The sequence below is a fragment of the Pinus tabuliformis genome, chromosome 3_2 (genome assembly GCF_031772625.1).
Source record: "Pinus tabuliformis cultivar Carrire ecotype Pingquan chromosome 3_2, CPIR1, whole genome shotgun sequence".
Lineage (NCBI taxonomy): Eukaryota > Viridiplantae > Streptophyta > Pinopsida > Pinales > Pinaceae > Pinus > Pinus tabuliformis.
Genome location: NC_142302.1, coordinates 701,977,941 through 701,999,462, shown reverse-complemented (window position 1 = coordinate 701,999,462; position 21,522 = coordinate 701,977,941). Strand labels below are relative to the sequence as shown.

Here is a 21,522-nt window from a genome sequence, read left to right as displayed (position 1 = left end):
ATCCTACACCTCTCGGAGAGAGGAATCCAAGAAAAATATCTGCCGTCATAAATAAGGTGACCCATATGGAGTTTGGCCCTAGTTGCCAATTTTAACAAATATGCATTTGATATTTTGAGGAGGTTTGGGATGGTGGACCATAGGCCTTTGACTACACCTATGACCACCAATTTGAAGAAGTTGAGTGATTCAAATTCAGAGTTGGTGGATCCCACTTTGTATTGGCAGTGGATTGGTTCTTTGATGTATTTGGACAACACTAGGCCAGATATATGCTTTGCCCCTGAGCCAGTTCATGGTGGAACTGCAAGGGTTCCATTGGATTGTAGCGAAGCATGTGTTCAGGTACCTTTATGGTATAATTAAGTATGGGCTAAGGTATGTCAGTGGTGATGGATTGACGTTGTTAGGGTATACAAACTTAGATTGGGCTGGGAGTGTAGTGGATAGGAAGAGCACTTTAGGGTGCTGCTTCAGAGCTTGGGATCAACAATGATTTCCTTGTTCAATAGGAATCAGACTTTGTTGGCACTTAGTTTAGCAAATGTAGAGTATATGGTAGCGAGTTTGGCGAGTTGTGAATTTATTTGGCTTTGCAACTTGTTGATAGGATTATTTTGTCAAGAGTTGGAGGCTATTGTGATAATGTCTTGGATAATCCAGTGTTCCATGATAAGCCCAAGCATATTGAGATCATATATCACTTCATTAGAGATAGGGTCTAGAGGGGAGCATGAAGCTTTAGTGTAACTCCATAGATGATCAGTTTGTAGATATTCTCACCAAGTCCTTTGTGAAGGGGAAGTTTGTCTTCTACAAAGATAAGCTAGGATGGTGCAAAATACCTTCCTTGCTAAGAGGGAGTGTTACGACCATAAATATATCAATAAATAATAATAATAGTAATAATAATAATAATAATAAAAAATATAATTAACATAATGAAAAGAATGTTTGGTAGCTAGGACATGTCTATTCAAGAAAGGGCATCCCACCTAGAATTTATACGAGGCCCTCATTTGAAATCAAACCATATCATTCATTCACACATTATTTAATATATTACATTTGGTATCAGAGCTTTGTTTTTGATCCTGGCCTTTGGCCACACTTTTATTAAAGCGTTGTTTTCTGATTCTAGCCATTGGCCACACTTGAAACAAGACTGTCTAATATGGCATTTTGCCACAACTTTCAAAGTTTCTCTGAAGTCGATCTTTGACCAAAATTAGGCACTAGGTCATTTTCAAAAGTTTGTAGAAAGAATAATTATCCATTGAGAGAAGAATTAAACGTTGCAACAACTAGGAAAAAAGTGAGAGATAAGGAGAGAAATCAGGCAAAAAATACTTTTTGGGCTCCTACACATTGACTGTATAGTTGGCCATTTATTATCCATAGAGAGAAGAATTAAACGCTGCAACTAAGAAAAAAGTGAGTGAGAGAGAGAAATCAGGCAAAAAAATAATTGTTGGGCTCCTACACATTGACCATATACTTGGCCATTTATTGCATTGAATACGTACCCTTACTATATAGATTACATATCTCTGCCAGGTCACAGGCTGCCATGCAAATCAATTATTACAGCATGTATATGTTCGTACCACTGAAATAAAAAAAGGAAAAAAAAAAGAAAAAATTATATTAAAAGAGAAAAAATTAATTATCTAGCATATAAAATTTTTGAAAACAAACGAATAGTCCATTTCCTTTGGTCACTATTGAATCAGAAATCCTATTGAAGCAATCAAGTATCAATTCTGCTAACAATAGTGCTAGATACAATCGTTATTGAATTAGTGAACCAAATCAGCATTGCATGGGAAAGGTCACTTGTAACATGACTATTGCTTAGTGTAGGGTTAACACGAGTCATTGTCATCACAGTTGCTCTCATACACCTGCCATTGTATTTTTGTTACCTTCCACTTTATTAATTCTGTACGATATAGCCACCCTTGGTACAATTTTGCTACTGTACTAATTTTGTTTGCTACAACTACCCTCCATACGATTTCTACCAGTTACCCATCAAATACTTACCGACTTTCATTTGTACATCTTTCACACCAACACTGCTATTGTGTTCTATACCCTTCATTGTACCTGCTGCCGCGATATCCATCTATGCATCTATTCAAATCTGTGAGACAATCGCCATACAATCATACTGTCCAACATTGCAGCCATATCATCTATTGCAACCATCACCATAGTCATATTGTCCATATTAACCACTGTACCCTCTGAAATTGTCTTTGGTGCAGTTCATTAAACACTGAATTCTATGCATCGTTTGTATAATGATTTTTTGTAAATGTCTGTAGCATACCATCTGCACTATCATACTGTACAATTTCATTTTTTAAAATTCCTGCAAATCTTAGCCCACATTAATTCCTCATATGGTCTCGCCCATTCGTATGGTCATGACCTCTCTTAAGAATTTCCATGAAATTTTCAAGAGGAGAATGGAACAAATACAGATCCCATTAATCTTGTGACTCAGAAAGATGCCAATCTAATTGAAATGAAGCCATACTCAGATGCTGCTGTGCAAGCGATAGAAATTCCGAGTGAAGATCCAAAGATCAACCAAGCAACATCAATGTGTGAAGAAAATCATATGCCTAAAATAAATAAAGAAATCACCACAAGCATGATAAAGGAAAATCACGTCATAAGAACTCCTTATTGACATCTAAATCATAAGAGTAGACATCTCAACTAGTCAGTGTATCTGTATCACTTAAGACCGAAACAACTGACTTATGATCTGAAAAATATTGATGTCGACACAATTAAGTCTTATGATAACAATTAATCTTGGGTATCAAATAAGTGCAGCATTCTATAGAAGATCAAATTGGGATGGTTAGATCAATTTTTAGTTCGTCAATTTTGCTTAGCACTTAGAAGTTCATATAGTCTTATATCATCAAAGATGACATTTCCAAGAATTGGGAAAGATGTGAAGACATTACGAGACAAAAAAGATATCAAGTATTTTCATCAATATGCTTTGAGGATATAGCATTTTAAAGGGGAAGGAAATGTTATGAATATAAATAATATCAGTAAATAATAATAATAATAATAATAATAATAATAATAATAATAATTAACAATTATGAAATGACATGTCTATTAATTGGGACATGACTATGCATGAAAGGGCATCCCGCCTAGTATATATATGGGGTCCTCATTTGTAACCGAACCATATCATTCGTTCATACATTATTCGATATATTATATTTTATTTTCAGTGGATTACTTTATTTTCAAAGTCTTTTGGTTTATTTAACTATGAGCTAGGTTTGGTTGTCAGTGTTGATCATTGTAGTAGCAGACATGTACTTCTGTATTGGCTAAGTATCAACTTTCAAGTGTGCATGAGTCGTGCAAAGTCTCCTTAGCATACTTGCTCATTTTATTGAGTAAGTTGCTTTTGTAATTTAGCCTAAGCCTAACTTAGGAAAAACACTTAATTAATTATGTTGGCTATTGAGCTAAAAAGTAAAATTTTTTACTTTAGTGAATTTGTTTAATCTCAACCATTGACCTCAAGTGGGATATGATTTAATCCTAGTCATCCATCACTTTGACGATTAAGGTTGGGGATTTAGCTCAATGACAAATTATAAAAGCAAGGCTAAGGAGAGGACAAAGACACGAGAGATTGTGATACTCAGGGCTGAAGAGAAAGGAAGTGTTGCAACAGTGAAGAAAAAGCCAGAGAAGGAAGATTGGGAGGAGGCACATACTAATTTTCTGAGCACCAGAGTTGCAGGGAGCCGTACATGTGAGTGGGTTTCAGATTTAGAGAGGCTGCATGAGCAGGGGTTTGCACAGAGGAGATGCACATGCAAGAGAGATAGTGTGTGGGCTACGTGTGTGATGGTTGGGAGAGTGTGAGGCCGCAAATGTGACAGTTGGGAGAGTGCAAGGATGCATGTGTGAGTTTTTGGAGGTCCACACAAGTGAAGAGAAGCCAACAAAGGTGCAGATCAGGGTTTCTTAGGGATTGAAAAGCCAATTTCTAAATTGCTGTAAATTTTCAGTATTTTTTCTATGGACCATTTTCCTAGGAAGGGAGCGCTCATTATTTAGATAATAAAAGTGAAGAGTAATTAGAGGGTTATTTGTTGTGTGAAAGATTTCCTCTGTGTGCACTGTGTGCTTCTGCTATTTAATTTTTTGTTAAAATTTCCAATTTGTTTTACATTCAGTGATTGCAAAAATATTTTTTTTGAGTATAAAAATTGCTAGGAAATTAAAACTAAATCTGGAATTAAGAAATGAGCACATCCTTCAATTCAATTTCTCAGATCTAAGGACTTCAACCTTAAAGGGCTGCATAGTCAGAGAGAGTTGTCAAGAGGCAAAAGCAGTGGTAGTAGTAGAATATGAATCTTTCTAGACATGAGACCACATATGCTGCCATTTTTATACAGGGAAAACACTTATGATTCAAAATAGAGGTACATCCCTGATTTCTCTTAGCTGCAGATGATTCTGGTATGCATAGAAAGTCATGCTTTACTCAGAGGGCTGTAAAAACTTCAATAGGGTGTATGTTGGAGGTTAATTTGGCTTACTTGCATGTCTGAGTGTTTTCAAGAAATGTCATGTTTGGTTTTAGAAGGTCAATTAATTCGAAGTTCTTTACACTATAATTTGGCCTGCATTAACTATGGCACTGTTAAACTGGAAGGGAAAAGTCAGTTTTCGAATTTTTATTACCTCTAGGTTTATTTGAGGTACATTTAGGAGATAAAATATTGATATTGATGTCATCCAATAATAAATAAACTGGTTTCTTTACTATATACTAACTGACTGGTGTTGTTCTTGCACTAAATGGTCATTAGGATCCCTGTGGATGCTGTTTGGTTTGTATGGCTCTGAACATTTGGAAATGGGGCTCAACTATTCCCGGATTCTGAGAGCAAATAGATTGTTTGTACAGGGAATCTCTGTAAGTTTCTTAAAAGATCATTATTGAATCTATTTTTGGTAGTATGAGCCAGTTCTTTCTTAGAATTGAAATCATGATTACTGACTACTTGTGCTGTTGCAGATACGAAATCGTGAACCAGCTCCAGGGCCCATACTGTATGGGTTCCAAAATCAACCTTCTCTTGATGATGAAAAGGAATGGACTGTAAATCATCAAGTTGCTTTGCCAGCATTTTACCATAAGGCACAGATACTTAACTATAACTTATTAATTTAGCAATCTCAACTTTTATGGAGATGCTTGATTCAATACCGACAAGGTTTGGAATTCTGATAGATGTCAAGGAAAACTGACAAACCACTGGCAAGGCTTTGCATATTGAATGGTCAACCTGACTTTAGTTCCTGCCATTTTTCTTATGGTTTAGGAATGGTCTTTCTGGCTGAACAAGCGATCTAAACTGAAACTGGAGTACAGTGTGTTATCAGCTTCCAGCCTGTTCCTTGTAATTGCTCAAGGTGCGCTTTACTGACAGTTCACAGTGTCTTTTTATGTATTTGACAAATAGTCTTTGTCTTGTAAATTCAAGTAGTTCTCTTTTTCCCATATCATATTTTTCTTTTTTCTTTTTATTCACTTGATAGTTTTGTTAACCTATTTAAACTGTATCCTCTTTCAACACATGTCCCCGGAATCATTCTAATGCATTAGAGGCCATCAAATCTGCAAAGAGAATCAGATGTATTATAGACTATGATTTTCTTCATATCCTTGACTCAACTCAAAACACATTTTCATCATATCCAGGGTCACTAACTGTATAAGTTATCCATACAGGGTCCAATTATATATGTCACATTACCTTGATTACTTCCGTGGATGTAGACTGTACACAGTTTTGGCTGGTGCCAGTATTAAAATGACTTTCTAATGGTATTAAATATCTTCTGTCAAAGTCGAAATGGTCAAAGTAGTATTGTTCAAACCTTATTCTTTAATAAAATTATCCTTCTCTCTTAATTCCTAGTCATTTAGGAATAGTGTTAGGGTTTTATTTGAAATATTGCTAAAAAGTGATTTATGTTTGATGTGTTATTCCTCTAAGTAGGAAGTGAATTAAATAATTATATAAAAACAAAATTTAACATTTTTTGCATGTTAAACCTTATCTTTAAGGTTGACATCATCATTCTTTTGCCGTTTTATGCACATTTCAGCCATAGAAATGTTGATTTTTTCCTAGTATCTCAGGTTAGGTCTATGTCTAATCACTGTCATAAACACACTGAAATACACAACTTCAAGCACTTTGCACAGCGAAAATGTAACAACAGTGAGAATCAATAAAGTACACAAAATTTTGTAGGCCCAAAACTTGATTTTATTAGTCTTTTAATAAAACAAACACAGGGTTCCCTTACAAGGGATCATAGCCTTTACAAAGCTCTAATACAAGAACAACTAGGGCTTGAAGTCAACTACTTTTGATTGTCAATCTGCCCAAGAACAGAACAAAACTTGACTTACTTGCTGAAGATGCCCTTACAGATCAGCTCTTTTAGTCCACATTGTCTTGACAGCTGGCAGGTCCTTTGCCTCCTATCTCACAGAGAAATCACTACTTCAATGTCTATACGTAGAGCTGCTCACAATGATCTTTATCCTTCAAAAAACACTGCATATGTTAGCTCCAAATAGGTCTGCTTCTGACAGTGAAATAGCCACACTATTCACTCTATATTAGCCCTTTAAAGTTTAAACAACACAGTCCAATCCAACATTCGTGAACAGGTTTCAAAGCAATATCTCTGGAACCATCTACAACAAAACATAGCCAAATACTCCTTCGCTGGACTTTGCGTAGGTATAAGGAATTTCAGCCCTGTGCAACCACTGTTCTGAGGCTTCTTGGCCTTGAAACAGATCCCTGTGGCCTCCCAACCTCAAGTTCGGACCCTCCTATCAGCGCCTGCGGTCACTGTATCAGCCTCGGCCCTTCTGTTTCTTTTGCGCTTGGATCTGAGGGAACTTGGCCCTATTTCTAGCCTTTGAAACAGACCTTTTGGCCCTCCTTCCACAGAGAATTAGGGCTTCGTCGCTCTCCAAAGAATAGAGACAAAACTCAGTCTAGGCAGCCTCTTTGAACACAAACAGAGATAATCTTTAGCACAAAAATTCTGAAGCAAACATACCTCTTCAAGGATATTCACCCTCCTTTAAAGATAGAAATATTCTCCTTTGAAACTCCTCCTGCTTAGGTCTGCGGCTCCTTTACTAGGCTAATGTTTTCACCAGATGAATTGCAATTGTGTGGTGAGACCTCTCCTTAGGTCTCTTGTATTTATATCTATCCAGTTATTAACTTAGGGGCTCTTAAATCCATTAAAGTGCCTCCACAACAATAATTAGAGTAAACAATTATTAATTTTGTGTCTTTATCCCACAATATTGGGTCTAAAGCCCCCTTGGGTTCTTTGCCCATGAAAGATCATTTTCGTGGGTCAACTCCACACAAACCTAGTACCCCAAGGTTTGTGGGAGTACCTCCCAAGCTACAATTTCAGTACTCACTCTTAGCGAGGGAGGTACTACCATACCTCAGAAGCATCTCATCTTCCCATACAGGGCAAAAATCCCCCTGCACGACTGCTCTCCATTCATCGTATGCTTCGTCATCTGTCACGCAAGCGTAACTTGCATTGTGAACATCACTCTTCATGGAATTGTCCTTGCCACTGGAAGCCTCACACTTCTTCTCCTCCTCATAGGTCTTCATGCCATTCCAAGGTTCCTCCTTGTCAAGTGTGAAAGTCTCCTTTCTTTCCTTTGATGATGTGCTCTTCTTGGTATGCAAATTCTCTCTCTGAAATTGCAAACTCCCTCTTGAACTCAACTCCTCTGATTCTTAGAAACCTTGTTCTTCCCTTGATTTAGAGGCGTGCCCTCAAACTTGTATAGAGTCTAGACCCTTCTCCCTGACTCCAAGGATTACTCCTGTGGAGGTAGAGACAATGGGCTTGAGTATTGCCTTCCGATCTTAGAATAATACTTCAAACTCCTCAGCCTCAATCACTGAGACAAACAACATGCCACACTTGAGCTTTGGTACCCATAATACATCTTGAACTCGTAGCAATCCTCCTGACTCTATCTTGAATGGTATAACCCCTATCCCTCTGACAACTTTTTGACTCTTATTGCCAATCTTCACGTGCAAACTAGAGTCCCACTTAGTCAGGGTCTCAAATACTTACTGCGATCCTATCATATGCTTCGATGCCCTGCTATCAATGAACCAAGCACCCCCAGCAATGTGGTGCTCTGGGAAATGAGAGACTAGAGAAAACTCGTCATTGAATCTTCTTGCGAAATCATCTTGCTTGGCTATAAACGAAGCAACCATTGCCATCTCTTTCTTCTTTTCATTATCTCCTTTCTTCTTATGTGGACACTTACTTGCATAATGATCATGCTTGCCACATGTGTAACATTTCACTTTGCTCTCATCCTTCTTCTTGCCATCATTGAATTTCCCCTTGCCTTTCATCTTACTGGCAAGAGCCATACTCTTCATCAAAATTCTTCTTTTGAAGATCCTCGCTGCAAAGTTCTTCTTGGATGAAATCATCCCATAACTTGTTCCAATTTGACAGCTTATCTTGAGCGACAATCCCTTTGATAAATGGATTCCATTCCTTGGTGAAGCCCTTCAAAGTAGTCGTCACTAACTCATAATGAGGAATGTTATCTCCCGTGGCAGCAAGCTCATCACGAACTTGAAAAATCCTTGTAAGATACAGAGCCACACCCTGGCTCTGTATCTCTCAATACCAAAAACTAGTTCTCGTTCTTATTCTGGAACAAGTCCTGAAGAGCCTTCCATATCTCATGTGCAGTGTTCTTCTCGGTTAGATGAGGTATTAAGTGATCCTTGACACCATCTAGGATGATGAGCTTAGCCTTCGCATCCAACTCTTCATATACTTCCAACTCCTTGGGATTTGTTGGTTTTTGAATCTCCTTGTCAACAAACTCCCATATATTGTTCACCAACAAGACCATCTTGATCCTTTTGTTCCAAGGACGATAGTTGGACAACCCATCCAACTTGTGCTCATATCTCAAGCCAACAATCATCGACATGTTGTTAATCCTTCAACAAGTCAACTAACTCCCTCTTGAGATGTATGCTATGCACACATTGATTCAATTGTTCCTTCAAAGTAGCTCTGGTACCATGTTGATTTTTTCCTATTATCTCAGATCAAGTCTATGTCTAATCACGATCATAAACACACTAAAATACACAACTTCAAGCACTTTGCACAATCGAAATGTAACAACAATGAATCAATAAAGTACACAAAATTTTGTAGGCCAAAAACTTGTTTTTATTAGTCCTTCAATAAAACAAATGTAGGGCTATCGTACTAGGGATCATGGCCCTTACAAATCTTTGATACAAGAACAACTAGGGCTTGAAGTCAACTACTTTTGATTGTAAATCTACCAAAGACAAGAATAGAACTTGACTTACTTGTTGAAGATGCTTTTATAGATCAGCCCTTTCAGTCCACTTTGTCTTTACACGTGGAAGGTCCTTTGCCTCTTATCACACAACGAAATCACTACTTCACTGTCTCTGCACACGTGATCTTTATCTTTCAAGAAACATTGCATATACCAGCTCCAAATAGGTCTTCTTTTCATAGTGAACTAGCAGTACTATTCATTGTATATTAGCCCTTTAAACAACACTGTCCAAGCCAACGTTCATGAACAGGATTCAACGCAATATCTTTGCAACCATATGCTACAAAACATATCCAAATACTCCTTTCCTGGCATTTTCTTAGGTTTGAGGAATTTTGACCTTGTGCAACAACACTTTTGAGGCTTCTCGGCCTTGAAATAGATCCTTGCGACCTCCCCACCTCATGTACAGACCCTCTTATCTTAGCCAGTAGTCACTGTATCAACCTCAACCCTTTTGTTCTTCTGCACTTGGATTTGAGGGAACTCGGCCCTATTTCCAACCTTTGAAACAAACCTTTTGACCCTCCTTCCACAGAGAATTAGGGCTTTATCCCTCTCCAAAGAATACATACAAAAATTGGTCCAAGTAACCTCTTTAAACATAAACAAAGGTAATATTTAGCACAAAACTTCTTTTCAAGAAAACAAATCTCTTCAAGGATATTCGTCCTCCTTCAAAGTTAGAAATCTTATCCCTAGAAACTCGTCCTCCTCAGATCTGCGGCTCCTTTACTAGGCTAATGTTTTCGCAAGATGAATTGCAATTGTGTGGTGAGACCTCTTTCTAGGTCTCCTATATTTATATCTCTCCAATTATTAACTTAGGGGTTCTTAACTCCATTAAAGTGCCTCCACAACAATAATTAGAATAAGCAATTATTAATTAGGTCTTTAGCCCACAACATTGGGCCTAAATTCCACCAATTGGGTACTTTGCCCACAAGAGCTCATTTTCGTGGGTCAACTCCACACAATCCTAGTACCCCAAAGTTTGTGGGAATACCTCCCAAGCTACAATTTCAACAAGAAACTCCTTTGGAAACCCTATATCCTTGATATCTAATTGAAGGTCTTGTTCCTTTGTTGACTTATCATTGAAACACCTTTTCGCAATCCAACAGAGTCTCCTCAAGTCCAATAACTCGTTTACAAGATACCAAGTGAGAGGCCAAAGCTCACTTAAACAGAGAAATGGGAGCAAATCCCAAGAGAGGCACCATGTGACAAGTGTGACTTGGAGAAGATCCCAAGGAGAGCAAATCGAATCCCAAGTGTAGAGCAGTTATGAGTCATGACACATGAAATTCAAACAAAATCGAATTCTCTAAGGTGGTCCAGTGTATCTCCATCAAGACATGCGAGTTGTCCATGTGTGAGGCAAGTAGATGCCAAGTGTGAACCAAGAGGGAGTTAACTACCATCAAATCTCAATCATCGAGCCATGAAGTGACACATCTCACCTTTCCCCTGCGTTGAGCTGCCACCAAGGAATGCATGGGCCTCTCTGGATGCTGCGTGGAACTTGGAGTGGAGTTACTTTGCCATGTGTGAGGGATGGGTGGAGTTGAAGTGGAGTGGAGACTCAACTCTCCCAAAAAATCTCATGTGATATTTGTTGACCTCCAAGAAGATCCTCATGCTTCCCAAATCAAAATCCATAATTGTAGCTAGAAAATCGATTTTTCCATGTGCTCAATCTCTCACGTGATGTAATGTGCCAAATCATCTCTTAACTGCCTCTTGACTTGCTCTTTGACTAGGCATAATTTCAAAGTCATTTCCATGTCATTTTGTCACATGGAGTTCTCTTATTTTTCCCCATTTAATTTATTTATGGGCTAATTTATTGCCACATTTTCCACAAAACTTAGGAAAAGTGGGTTTTGAGGGCTCATAACTTATTTTTTACCCCTCAAAGTGTGTCTTAGTAGAAAGTTGAGGGTGAAAGGTGCAATTTTGAGCACACATACACCATACAACTCCTCTAGACATCACTTATTACATTTTACAATCAGAATTTATTAAAATTTCTGTCCTGCTGGGAAGAAAATAAAAAAATAAAAATAAAAATAAAAAAAATAACAAAACTGACCCATAGACCTAATCAAATTCCGTGAAACTTTACAAGTGATCTAATATGGTAATATACAATGACTCTGGACACTAGTACTCAGATAATTATTAAGTGATAAAAAGTACCAATAATTACCCAAGTATTTTTTTCCCCAGAGTGTACTCACTTGATGACAATGTCTCGAGTTACCTAGGCCTGTTACATGACTCAATTCATCATCCTAACATCACTTTAGAACATCCCTGTAGGGCTTGCATAATCTGAGTACAATATAGAAGATGATAATGTTAAAAAACTCTGATGATATATGAACTCTGATGGTACATGAAGCCTCTGACATATCCTCAAGCATGGAGTCTTCAAGTGATTTTCAATGGTCAACGTTTGGCTCCACATGGTGATGCGTGCTAGATAGGAAGTGATAGCATGCAAGGACCTGAAATCCACATTCACAAACATAAGACATATATCAATAGTGTTCGCTCAAGAAATCATCATATAAAATCTACTACTCAAATGAAATATTAAAATAACATGCTGGAAATAGGGAACTACTCTAGTAGCATGAAATAGAAATTTATTCTAAAACCATAAAATGAAACTACTCTAATAACATAAATGACAGAGAGTAGAGTTAGATTACAATACAAATGGTAACACCCGCTTTGAGTTGAATTGGTCAATGTAGTATTATTGTGCTTTTATGTTAATTTTAGGCAACAATGGTATGTTCTATGCTTAGAGCAATTTGAATTCAATTTCTTTATTAGCCCAGTATCAATATTCAGATTAGCAATCACATCAACATGATAGTAAAATGCAGATAAAACATAAACAAAACAGTAGAAGACAAGCCAAGACAAGAGGACACAATATGTGGCACCAACCAGGGACAAACCCCAATGTGGGGAACCCTTGATCAAATCTTCTTTTAGTCTTCAATAGTTCAGCAGAGGGAGATAGTATAATTTACAAATCTGATAATTTATAACAGTAGAAAAAGATCCCGTTGTCGCCTAAGATGTACACCTAAGTGCGGGAAAAGTTTCTAACCCCGCAAGGTATAATATTTAAGGTACAACCCTCAAAGTAGGGGCTGTCACCTATTCCCTACTCACTCTGTTTAAGCTATCTCCTAGATAAGCTAAGGGGGTAGTCCCTAAGGATAGTTAGAAAGGGAAAACTTCTTGCAACAAGAAGTCTAGGAGACTAAGGGCAAGGCAATTGTTTATCTAAGCAACTTGATTAAAATTATTTAGCAAGCTTGATTGCTAAAAGAGCAATGTAAATATTTAACAGGACAATCCAAATAAGATAAATAAGACAATGACTAGATTAACAATGATAAACCAGTGCCTTATAACAATGCTTAGAAGAGATTCAACACTTGCAAGATATTTCAAGTCACAAGATAAATAATGCTGCAAGACAAGTATTAGTATAGGAAATGGCACAATATTAAAAGATGAGCAGAAAATCTACCTTGCAAGAATAAAAGAAACTTGTACTTTGTTTTTTTAAAGAGATGCTCCAATAAATGTAACAATATCAATGGACAATGACCAAGGAAATTAAATGACAATACAAGAGCAGTAATATAGAATTGCAAGTAAAGATAGAGTGCTCACAAAATAACAATATGCCAAATTAGGCAAAGCCAGATAGGTGAATGCAAACTAAGCTAGGTGGAATGCAAAATCTAACTCAGAATGCAAATATTGATGCAAGATTTCAATGGACTACAATGATAACAATGTTGCTTCAAGGAAAGTGAAATGTCAATAAACTTGTAATCACAAAGGAGTTAAATGCTTCAAAGCACAAGGTTACTTGTTAATGACAATGATTAATGAAACAACAAAGACAATGCTGACTTAAAGCAAAACTCAGAATGCTTTTAAGAAGCACTAGCTAAAGATGTTCTTCACTTAGCTTAGATAATGGAACAAGTGAAATCTTATATGATGTAAACAAAAGTAAATTATGGCAGATGAGATTGCTAATAGGAAATTAAGGAAATCACCACTTTGATCTACAATTGCATCTGAAATAGAGACAAGAAATATTCCAAGCACTTAGATGCAAATATTGAAGTTAGATCTAGCATGCTAAATAGATGAGATGCAAGAACAACTTAGTGAGTTACAAAACCAAACAGAAGATCTCCCTTTTAAACAAGGAGAAACAGGATGCCAAGGGATGAAGATCCCAAGCTCCCCAAGAAAAAGATAAACTTTTATTAATGGGAATTACACAGGAAAAGGAGCCCTTTGATAGATTAAATGGCTCTTCACATCAAGGAGTTTTAGAATAGAGATAATGTCTTTACAAAACCAACAACCTCCTCAAGAGAGGCAAATCCACATATGATAGCTGTAACTACTTAAGCATTTGGATTTGCAACAAGGTGATTGCAAAGGAAAGGTTCTTGACTTAGATAAGAGTATGTGATCTTTTCAATGAACCAGTCCCAAATCAAATATTGTCTCTACAACAAAGAAACTTGCCACTAGTAATGTATATCCCTTGCCAAACAAATGTTAGCCTTTGAAAAAACGGTGAACAAATGGCAAGTTTCAGATTTATTATTCCAGTTCCAGTGGTGATTAATATTTTAGGTTTCAAAATACTTCAAAGAGTTCAACCTCCCTGCAACAGATAGGCTTTCTTGCACCACTGATACTTCACTGCTAGTTGTATGCCAAGGTCCTCTTTACCACCGATGTGTGAAATCTGAGTTATATTAAGATATTTAAGAGATAATATATTAAGTTTCAAAGGTGTGAAATCTTATGACCAAGGCTCACATCAGGTAAAAGATTGAACTTTGAGCAACAACCAGAATGAAATAGCCCCCCCTTTTTAGAAGCACTCTCAGCTCCGTGAAGAAAACACTCTTGGATCAATTAAATTTATGTCAAATTAAGATGAAAAAAACCTCCTGAAATCAATTGTGAAACTCTGCAATTACAGAAAGGGTTAGACAATGAAATTCAGTTACTTCAGCTGTCCAAAAAATGCTTCAAATCTCAACGACTATAATAATAATAAATTCAATAATGGCTTAGGCTGTAAAACTAGCAATGTCAACAATATAAATCTATGTCTGAAAAAATGCCCAGATCCTTCTTTTGTAAAAAGACAAAAGTTAGCCCAACAAAATTTACAGTGAAAAATAACCAGCTATGACATTGGATGAGATATGAGACTAAAATTTCAAGTGTGGGAAAATAAGTTTAGATTCAAGGTTTATGACCCTTGTAAGAATGTTATCATTGCCTAAATACACAGGCCTTGAAGCCCCTCACACCAGGAAGAAGACAACTCCCTTTGGACTTTTTCAGATTTGATGAAGGAGGGCTTTAAAATTTGTCACTTTAACTTTAAGATCCAAGTAGATGAAAAGACCCCTCAAATGCAAAGACCTGAAACCTCAAAATATTTTGCACCAGGTGATATGAAAGTTCTACGCTCACAACAAGATACAAAGCTTTTCTAGAGATATATAAAAAAACAACAACAGGATCTAGATCAGCCAATTATATGTCAAAAACAAACTATGTCAATTTTTATATGAATTTTCTGCAAAATAAATCACTGAATATTCAAACAGTGAATGTGCTCTAAATTCCTGTAGCTATATTCAACAAAAGAAAAAATTATCAAAATGAAAGAAAAACACAGTCCCAAAACAAACAACTTCTCTGTTGCAAAGTTTCCTTGATACCAAAGATATGTCTCTTAATGAACAAGTCACTGTTTATAATCCTGCCAATCAATTTTCCGTGAGCACTAGGTATTGGAGGAAATTTTAAGCTCACATCTAGTAGAAAGAGGTTAGTTTGAAGAGGTCTTGAACCTTGCAAAAAAACACAGTTAAGTCAACAAAATTTTAGTGGAGAAACCCTTTTAGAATTTTTGTGATTCCCTGTAAAGTTAGGCAGTAAATGAAATTCAAGCCCTTAATGCATGCAACCTAGCCCAATTTAACCACACAAAAAAATTGAATTAAATATTACTAAGGAAATTCTGGGTAATTTCTTATGGTTTCAAGATTCGACCTCCACAAATTTACTGCAGAAATTGCCCCAAAAAAATTGATTTAATGTCCCTGCAGCCCTGGGAAATTATCAATAGTTCATATCAGAAATTTTGTAGAAAACCCCTTTGCGGCCTGGCTTTAGAAGGCAAAATTTGCTTGAGGTCCTTAAAAGCCAACAACTTCACAAAATAATTTTAAAATCCATAGAAAAATTTCAAATAAATGCTTAGACCAAGCTTCAAATCTTGCAGCTTCCAAGAAAGATAAGTTCTGAAGTCTAACAACCCAAAAAAAGGTATAGCGTAAGGCCTCAAACCCTAGTCGTTTAGACTGGGGTGAGGGCTGAGCCCTTCCTACTCGTTTTCTTTCAAACCCTTCAAAGAATATGATGAAATACACCTTCTCCAGAAAATAATAAAGAAAACCCTTGTCAAGAATTATTCAGTGACTATAATGCAAGGATTAGATAGATGGTGAAGAAAACAGGTCGCTCAGGACCGTGTCCATGAAAATAATGATGTTGAGGCTTAGATTTGGGCCTCCTAGGCTTTGCGGCCCTAGGAGAAAAGCTCAGAGACCCTTATGCACACCTAAAAAAAATATTTTTTTTTACGAACCCTTCTCTCCTTCTCAGACCTGCAAGAGACACAAAAAAACAACAACACAAAAAGACTATGGATGGCTGAGGTTATAAATAAATCAATGTTTTAAAAACTGGAACCGGTGACTAGACCGGTCCACCTAATGAACCGAGTTACCGACCGGAGCTGGTCGAATTGGGATTGGTTAGGTCTAAACGAACCAGATTTAGAAAAATACATTAAATAATTATTTTTTAATGAAACAAAATTGTTTTTAAGATTTAAAACCATGATTCCAAGACAATAGAGACAAAATATGCAAAGTTTGCTAATTTATATACCATGTAAAGGTGAATATATCAAAATGGCATCGAGTGCAATACATATCATCAGCGAAATACATAAGCAATGAGGCTCTAAATGGCCTATAAAGTCCAAAAACAATGCTGCAAGCTATGAGGCCATTAGCCTACTACAAGTCTACAGTGTACACATGATCAATCATCAAGTTCATCACCACTACTACACACAGGATCATCATCAGGAGCTACATAGACATCATTTGGTTCAGAGTCTGAGGATGCCTCAGCCTGATCTGCAACCTCAGTAGCAATGCCACCAATAACAATAGAAGTGGACCTAATGGAAGCACGAGTTTGTCGACCTGCACGACTAGTGCCTTCCATTGGGTCTTTGCCTTTCCTTGATGCCGCTACTGATCCTGGTTCTGATGCCGCCACAAAATCTGCTTCATTCCCCGCTAATGCCATGTCGATATCAAAATCAACATCAAACATAGGATCTTCAATCTCCTCCACCCATTCTGATGTTGGATCAATATCGTCCAACACAATAGGATCTAGATCAGTTGTTTTGTTCATTATTTGGTTCCTCCTTAGTTGAAGGTTGTATTGCACAAAAACAAGATCATTTAACCATTTTTGTTCCAAACGGTTTCTCTTCTTCGTGTGTGCGCTCAAAAACAGACCAATTGCGCTCACAGCCTGAAGCACTGCAAGTTTAACTAAGGACTCTAATTGCAAACCTTTACAATTGAGGACATTGGCCACCAAATGACTCCCACCAATGTGTTGCAAAGAAAAAGACATTAATTAGTAACTTAGTTTATAATTTGAATTGTAAAGAATGTAAACAATTTTAACTTGAAAAGAAAAACAAATTGGAAATTAGAATTGCTTATCTGGTTGATCCACATCTCTTGCCATATTTGCCAAAGGTACCACCTGCCATATTGAAAACAGTAAGTTGTCTATGTATTTCCAACTGGTTTGCATGGGTAGGGACCATGCGCTCCAAGCAATCAATCAATCCAGTTCTGACCTCCCCATCCTACAGATATCCTAGCCGATGTTTATAATGATACTTTGGGTTCAAAAAATACCAAGCTGCATGTATGGGACGATGGAGTTGATTGTTCCATCTGTTATCAATGATCTCCCATATACGGCCATATTTAGCTAACCTGTCCTTGTAAGTTGCCCGTATTTGCTCCTTTGCCTCATGTAGCCCATGGCCAATTTTCCCCATCCATCATCCTTAGCACCTTTAACAAGGGGCTCGGTAATTTTCACAAGCTCTACAGACCTTTTCCAAAAATAATTGTCAAACACTTTCTTTTTGGTGTCTTTTCCATCTTGTCTACGAGCCCACCCAGATTTAGTCCATTCATCAGAAGAAAACATTTTCTGCAAGTTTTCATGTTGACCATTGAAACATTGCAACGTGAGGAAGTGAGTTGCAAATCTTGTAATTGCATGCCTAACAAGCTCTTTGCCCCCACTGTTTTTCCTCATTAGGTTCAATACCCATGAGTGGTTGTAAATGTATTTTGTAAATGCTCTACAATGTTTTTTGCCCACTCCACTTTGCCTATATCCTCAAGTATGAGGTCTATGCAATGTGCAGCGCACAGAGTCCAAAATATGGTCCTATATTTGGACTCAAGCATCAAACCAGCAAGGACATAGTTGGAGGCATTATCAATGATGACCTGCACAACATTCTGCTCCCCAACTTCTTGAATAATGTCATCCAAAAGATCAAATAGAAGGGCTGCATTCTTCACCTTATCAGATGCATCAAATGATCTCAAAAACATGGTTCCTTGAGGGCAAGAAATAAGGAAATTAATGATAGTGCGGTTCTTTCCATCGGTCCATCCATCTGACATGATGGAACAACCTGTTTTGAGCCATGAATCTTTAAACTCAACCAAATACTCATCAATGGAAGATATCTCTTTTTGCAAAAGAGCTCCCCTCAAGTCATGCATACTAGGGCCTTTGAAGCCCTTTCCTGCAGCTAAAACAAAGTCCCACATAACTTGGTAATAAGGTGAGCGAGCAACATTAAATGGGATATCTGAATCATACCACCATGTAGCAATGTATTGATGAGAACTTTCTTTGCATTGTTTTTTCCAATTGTTGATCCAAAGTGGGTTGACGACTTGGGTGGGAGGAAGTGGGATTAGAAGAGGCAATGTTGGCAGAAGATGAGAAATAACTTTGGATGTTTGTTCTCTTTGTTCCTTTTGATGGTTGGCCAAAAAAAGGATGAACATAGTGAAAGGGTTCATTGGTGGAAGGGATAAAAGAGGAGTCTTGAATCTCATAATCATCATACCCACTCTCTTTCACGGCTTCTAATAATTCCCTCTTCCTTGCAATGTCATCTTGGATGGCCTTCTCCCTAGCCTTATCCTCATAAAACTTTTCAAGCTTGGAAATGTATTCTGCCCTAATAGGACCTAACACTGCATTTGGTGCATCACATGGCTTTACTTGGCCTCTTACCCCAGCCAAGTGTTGTTTCAATCTAAGAATACCCCCACTTCCAATAGATTTATGGCGTAATTTGCATATCATTTTTCCATCAATTACATCACAATGAGCCCATGCACTGTCCTTTCCTTTTGGAGCCATGTTTGCTTCAAATAATTGTAATTTGCAAAGAAATCTGCCATTTAAAAAAAATTGCAACTAAGAAACATGGAAAACCAAAGCTAAATTTAGGAAAACAAATGCACATGTAGGCTACAAAATTTGATAGCATAGAACTAGAGATTTGATAGCATAGATGATAGAAGTTAGAAGTTTATAAATTTATAACACAAAAAAATTTAATACATGGACAACAGTCAAATGAGGAATTTTCAAGTGAAAATCCTTACCTGGAAATGCAAACTAGCTTCCTTAGCCTCCTCTTGAAGATGCCAACTCCATTGACAGCTACAAACTATCTCCAAAATAGCTCCAACTCCAACTCCAAGCCTCCAAGATGACTACTCCAACAAAAACTCAACACTCTCCAAGCTCCCAAGCAAACTCACAAACACTCCAAATGAGATGTGTGAGACAAATGAGAGGACGAAGGGCCTCTTAAAGGCTTGGAGAGAGTGTTTTTAGAGGGAAAGGACCCTTACTTTCCCTCCAAAAGACCCTAAACCACCTTGGATAAGTCACTGCGTGGGTCCTCCGCGGCCGTGGCAGTTAACCAACCGGTTTAGGACGGAACCAGCCGGTTTGACCACAAACCGGCCGGTTCCATCCTAAATCGGCCGGTTAGGGCTCAAAATGGGCGAAATGGCCTTGCTGACCAGGTTTTTCAACTGGTTTGGACCGGTGGCCTTGCTGATGTCCGGTTTGACCAGTTACCGATTCGGACCAGCTGGTTTTAAAAACATTGAAATAAATACATACAAAGTTTTCCATAGTGCTAACTTTTTAAATAATACACTTTTCAATTAACGCTCAATAAAAATGAAATTTAATAAATTTCCCTTTTTTCTTTTTTTCCTTTTTCGTTTTTCTAGATAAGAAAAAGCCTAAAAAAATTAAAAAATTAAAAAAGAATAGAAATTTAAAATTTAAATTCATTTACAAAAGAAAAGTTTATATATATATATACAAGCTCTAAAGAAAAAATCAGATATTTTTCATTAATAGCTCTTTGATTCAAATAAGTAAATAAATGAATGATTTTCTCAAAGCCTAAGCCTAGAAACCCTGATAGATAGGTAAAACAGAAAGAACTCTCTTACTTAATCACTCAAGAGTTGGTTAACTTAAGCAAAAGCATCCCCTTACCTTGAGATTTGTTTCAACTGAATATTTTCTACACACCTCAAAAATATTTTGTTAGCTTCAGATGAGACATGAAAAATATAATGGAAGAAAATCCTAGCAACTTAAACAAAAGCACACTAGCCACTTCCAATCCTAAATTTTTTTCTAGATCCAATTACCAGTGTAAGATAGCTATACACTAGTTAATTCTATGCAAGCAAATGAAGTAACAAATAAAATCACCAGTAGAAAATTAAGCTCAAGAATTCATTACCATATACATAAGAGAAGAGCCACAATGTTTCACCCCAAAGACTTGTGTATTATTATTTCAAAACAAGGAGAGCTTCGAGACCAAAAAGTCAGAGCACAACATCCAGAGATGATACAATGAGGAGCATATGCTTCCTTATATAGAAAAAATGAAAGCTCTAGAGGCTTCCAAGTGAATAACGGCTAGTTCCATGAAGGTGCACCATTAAATGCTTGATCCATGTCAAAATGATCTCCAAAATGATCCATGTCAAAATGGCAGAATGGGTTTATAACTTTGATAGATTGATGACTGATGAATCTTGGATATTTGATTGCTCAAACATGAAGGAATTCCTTTGCAAAATGTGCATTGTTGTAGGGTAGTTGACACGGAGTGGTCAACAGAGCCCTAACCAGAAAAGTCAACGGTCAACAAGGTAGATTTGTCCCCCAATAAATTAGTCAACTTTAGTCAACTTTGGCCCCCAAACAACAAGATGAATCAACCCTCAAAACAACCCAAAAACAACCTAGTCAAAATCTCGGCAAATAACCCACCTATGGTCAACACTAGCTGCAGTCAACGCTGGTCAATAGTCAACGTTTAGCCTCGATTTCTGTGCCCAGAAATGCTGCATGCCCAAACAGAGATAGCCCTCACAAAAACGCAGTCAAAGGAGGTCAATGCATGCTGGTTAACACTTGGTCAAACTATCCAGAAATTCGTTCTCCTGAAATTTCGGGCTCCTGAAATTTTGGCCTCCTAAAATTTCGCTCTCTTGAAATTTTAGACGTGTGGAGAGAGAGAGACCCATAAATCTGTACCTAATCAATGAGAGGAGAGCGAAGTGTGAAGATGAGTTTGTCCAAATGAGGCCAAGTCACCTTCTATTTATATGCAACGTTGAGGATGAATAGACGTGACTGTTGGGCTTTTGAGCCTACATAAGTTTGCTGGCCAACCTTGACAATTTGACCAT

General features: G+C 37.3%; 1 protein-coding gene across 1 annotated transcript in view; it reads left to right on the top strand.

The window, feature by feature from the left end:
• LOC149182562 (E3 ubiquitin-protein ligase APD2-like) overlaps nucleotides 1-21,522 on the top strand; it is a 135,365-nt gene that overhangs the window by 39,959 nt on the left and 73,884 nt on the right. Inside the window, exons 2-4 of the mRNA XM_089416884.1 lie at nucleotides 4,878-4,984; nucleotides 5,087-5,209; nucleotides 5,394-5,484. Of these exons, the coding sequence (XP_089273010.1) occupies nucleotides 4,878-4,984; nucleotides 5,087-5,209; nucleotides 5,394-5,484 (321 nt within the window). The remainder of the gene's footprint in view (nucleotides 1-4,877; nucleotides 4,985-5,086; nucleotides 5,210-5,393; nucleotides 5,485-21,522) is intronic.